The sequence below is a fragment of the Lygodium microphyllum genome, chromosome 10, assembly GCF_053477565.2.
Source record: "Lygodium microphyllum isolate KBCC chromosome 10, Lygodium_microphyllum_v1.1.10, whole genome shotgun sequence".
NCBI lineage: Eukaryota > Viridiplantae > Streptophyta > Polypodiopsida > Schizaeales > Lygodiaceae > Lygodium > Lygodium microphyllum.
Genome location: NC_141144.1, coordinates 102,353,465 through 102,357,273, shown reverse-complemented (window position 1 = coordinate 102,357,273; position 3,809 = coordinate 102,353,465). Strand labels below are relative to the sequence as shown.

At 46.4% G+C, this 3,809-nt stretch overlaps 1 protein-coding gene across 1 annotated transcript; it reads left to right on the top strand.

Annotated features, from left to right (window-relative positions):
• The first annotated feature begins 520 nt into the window (after positions 1 to 520).
• On the top strand, positions 521 to 2,660 carry LOC148030364 (cysteine protease XCP1-like). The gene is made up of 3 exons (XM_087686682.1): positions 521 to 1,468; positions 1,705 to 1,845; positions 2,063 to 2,660. The coding sequence occupies exons 1-3, from the start codon at positions 590 to 592 to the stop codon at positions 2,366 to 2,368; spliced, it is 1,326 nt and encodes a 441-aa protein (XP_087542808.1). The 5' UTR covers positions 521 to 589; the 3' UTR covers positions 2,369 to 2,660.
• The last annotated feature ends 1,149 nt before the right edge of the window (positions 2,661 to 3,809 follow it).

The following is a 3,809-nucleotide window of genomic DNA, read 5'->3' as shown; positions in this document are numbered from 1 at the left end:
TGACCTAATGATCTAGAAAACCATGCACTTTTTGGTAACCTTGATTTTTAGCAATCTTATAATGTTTACGCTTTGCCATAATCTTCAGATTACCAATCTTGTGAAACATTATCGTTCATTTTTAATGTGGGACACGATTGATAATAAAGTCAATGTTAATTGGAAGGTTTCAAGAAAAGACGGAAAAGTTGCAACGTTGGAAGTATTACAGGTTGGAGAATCGTACTGACTAAGCTCGCTAGATTTTGAGTTATGGTGTACGTAGTATATCAAAATAGCGAGGAATGCGTCCGATATGGTGGGATACCAACGCTTCAAGCAAAGATTTTTATGGGGCAGCTTAAGCAAAATACGGCCAAAATGAACTTGAAGCGTTCACGTCGACGTTGCTTCAAGCGATCAGCTCCACCCTCCTGTCGTGTCCTGTCCTCTCCGCTCGTCGTCCCCCTGTACATGATCTCTTCTTGGAGCAACATATATAAAGGAAGAGGCCTGATCACCATTCTGCATTAGCATACAAGGCGCTCTAGATCTGATCTCGCACAGCAGTACTCCGGACCAGGAAATTATCAAATAGCTGCTGCTTATAATGTCTATGGCGCCTTTGACTCATAATCGCCCTGCCATCAGCAGCTTCTTCTTATCGTTGTCGTCCTTCTTCATGTGCGCTTGTGCTGCGGTGCTGCTTAACTTGTCTGCACTGAGCGACGGTGTGTCGACGCTGCAGTACTCGGCAGCGCTGCACGACGAATACGCCGGGGAGGATAGTTTCCCGCCGCCGGAACAGCTGTCGGCCCTGTTTCTGGGGTGGCTAGAGAAGCACCCCCGCGAGTACGACAGGGAGACTGCCGAGGGTTCTCGGTCCTTCGAGAAGCTACAGCGCTTCGCGATATTCTGCGACAACTTTCGCCACATCTTCGAGCACAACAGGCGGCGGGCCGCCGGCGCTAGCGAGCATCATTACTGGTTCGACCTGAACGATCACGCGGATCTCACGCATGAAGAGTTCAAGGCCCGCTACAACCTGGGGCGGGCGGGCGGGCCGGCGGGGGGCCTGGACCGGAGGCCAACGGCAGCGGTACGGCTGGAAGAAACCGACGTGTTGGCCCCGTGGTGGTGGTGGCCGTACGGCAATGACAAGGCGGCGGGTGACGGCGGCGACGAGCTCCCGGCGTCTGTGGACTGGCGCGCGAAGGGGGCCGTGACGGGCGTGAAGAACCAGGGGCAGTGCGGCAGCTGCTGGGCGTTCTCGACGGTGGTGGCGGTGGAGGGAGCCCACCAGATAGCCAGCGGGCAGCTGGTGTCGCTGTCGGAGCAGATGCTGGTGGACTGCGACACCCAGTCCAATAGCGGCTGCAACGGAGGCTCCATGCCCCTTGCTTTCGAGTTCCTCATCAACAACGGAGGCATCGACACCGAGGACGACTACCCCTACCAAGCACGACAAGGGCAGTGCCTTGCCTCCAAGGTATGACGACCTAATAGGACACCACGACATCGTCATCCTCAGCTTCTCCGCCTGTTCCAATCATGGGGGACGGCCCGGAATATTATACATGCAGCTGTCCCGGGTGGCGCCCTGCGGCCGGCCATCTGCCATGCCGGAGCACTTAGCTAGGCTAGGCTAGGCCTTCTTAATCAATCTTAATCACGGTTTGATATCCTTAACACATTCTTGTGCCTACACATTGTTGTGTACTCCAGACGAACACGCATGCTGTAACCATTGATAGCTACGTGGAAGTTCCTGATAACGATGAGGAAGCCCTCCTTCGAGCAGTTGCCAAGCAACCTGTTAGCGTTGGCATTGACGCTAGTGACAGAGATTTCCAATTCTACGCCGGGGTAATGTACAATCCAATGTCTCTTTTTACCATTTCATTAGCCAATATTTGAGGTGAGCTTTATCAAGATAGTACCACCATATTATGGTGTCATTTGTTGACGAATTGAGCGCTATTGAGAGGGAAATTTATTGGAAAATATTCATCCATTATTGGATTAATGTTTCATGACATGCTAAAATGTAATATCGCGCTCTCAAAGTTCTTAACTTTTGTAGGGCGTATACGACGGAAAATGCAATACTCAGCTTGATCACGGGGTTGCCATTGTTGGCTATGGTACCAACGCAGAAGGCTTAGACTACTGGATTGTAAAGAACTCGTGGGGGCCAAGATGGGGTGATGAGGGATTCATCTTGATGAAGCGTGGGACAACTCGACCTGAAGGCCAATGTGGGATCAACGTTATGGCTTCTTTCCCCATCAAGAAGCAAGCCAACAGCAGCCGCAATATTCACCAAAGAGGATGCCATGATCACCACACCAACTCTTTCTCTACATGCCCTCTTACAAGCGAGTTGTAAAACTCAACACAATGCACAATTGACTACTTCAACACATATTATAATTCATCCTCCTTTATTCATTAATGCTTTGACAATCGCTAATTGTGGCTTGAGTCATGCTAAATGGCCCCACCGCCCCACCCTTCATGCAGAATTAAGAATGGAGGAAATCAAGTATTGTTTCTCCTATGATCAATAACCCTTAATGATATCGAATGCAACATCAAATTAGCACTACTCCACATGTATACACTTAGAATCCCCAATTTTAAGAAAATATTAAGATGGAAAACCAAGGTGTCATGAGTTCGTTATACTAGACCTAAGTCAAGTGAAGGTTAGCACTAAATTGCTAAAGCTGTGACATATAATTTCATGATGCGAAATTTGATGTTAATTATTTAAAGATACATGTACTTTATTAGCATGCTCTGTGCTCAGCCAAGTTGGAAGTGGGATAGTAATGATGCTTATCTAGATGTATGTGATATATTAGTCATTGTACTAAAATATTGTATGATTCAATGCACATGAGAGGACATATTGCATTGCCCTAATATATATTATGGAAGGGCCACTAGGGTTATTGAGCTTAATGCTATATTAGCAATAGAGGGACACAGCTAGAATTTTAACATGGTTTGGCAACAAAACACAATGGATCGTTTCATGCTACAACCCATTTAATTATCAAATATCACTTCGCCAAATGGAGGTGAGAAGAAAGTAGGAATGCTTTGTCTTTTGGACGTTTTGCTAAGGTACATGGATGATTAGCAATAACTATAGCTTACTAAGACTATAGCTTTTGAGAAGCTGATCTAGTAATTTAAAAATGTCAACTCAATTGATATAATAGTCATTTAGTTTTTTTCTTTATAAGAGAATGATAACTTGGCCACAAATCCTAGCAAGGCTGCAAAATTATGGGAAGCGTGCTAAGAGCCTTCTTCACCTCGTGAAAGCACCTTTGGCTTTCGTCACTCCACAGGAGCTCCTTAGAGTGGGGCAACTGTTGCAGTGGAAATACTAATTGGGAGAGGAGATGAATGAACCACCCCATATATCGCACCTTCTAAATGAAACAGGGTTAGTTGCTTCACAGAAGATGGTGATGGTACCGCCAATAGGACCTTAACTTTGTTTGGATCCACTTCAATGCCCCTCGCACTTATGACATACCTTAAGAAAGTTACACTGCTTTCGCCAATGCGACACTTCTCATGGTTTAGCTACACCACCATTTTTGCGAGGCGGTTGAAACCTTCATCCACCTTCCCTAGATGTAGAGCCTTAGAACTATAAATACAAAAATCATCAATAAAGACCCTGATGGACTTCCCAAAATATGGCTGGAAGACATAATTCATGAATCGCTAGAAGGTAGCTTGGGTATTTGTTAATCCAAATGGCATTACTTTGTAAGCAAAACACCCCCAAGGCGTGATAAAGGTGGTCT

What these genes read in the sequence shown, in the direction of transcription:
- LOC148030364 (XM_087686682.1), top strand. Translation starts at nt 590, where the DNA reads ATGTCTATGGCGCCTTTGACTCATAATCGCCCTGCCATCAGCAGCTTC. An exon ending in GGCAGTGCCTTGCCTCCAAG is followed by an intron (nt 1,469 to 1,704) that starts GTATGACGACCT and finishes TGTGTACTCCAG; the next exon opens with ACGAACACGCATGCTGTAAC. An exon ending in ATTTCCAATTCTACGCCGGG is followed by an intron (nt 1,846 to 2,062) that starts GTAATGTACAAT and finishes TAACTTTTGTAG; the next exon opens with GGCGTATACGACGGAAAATG.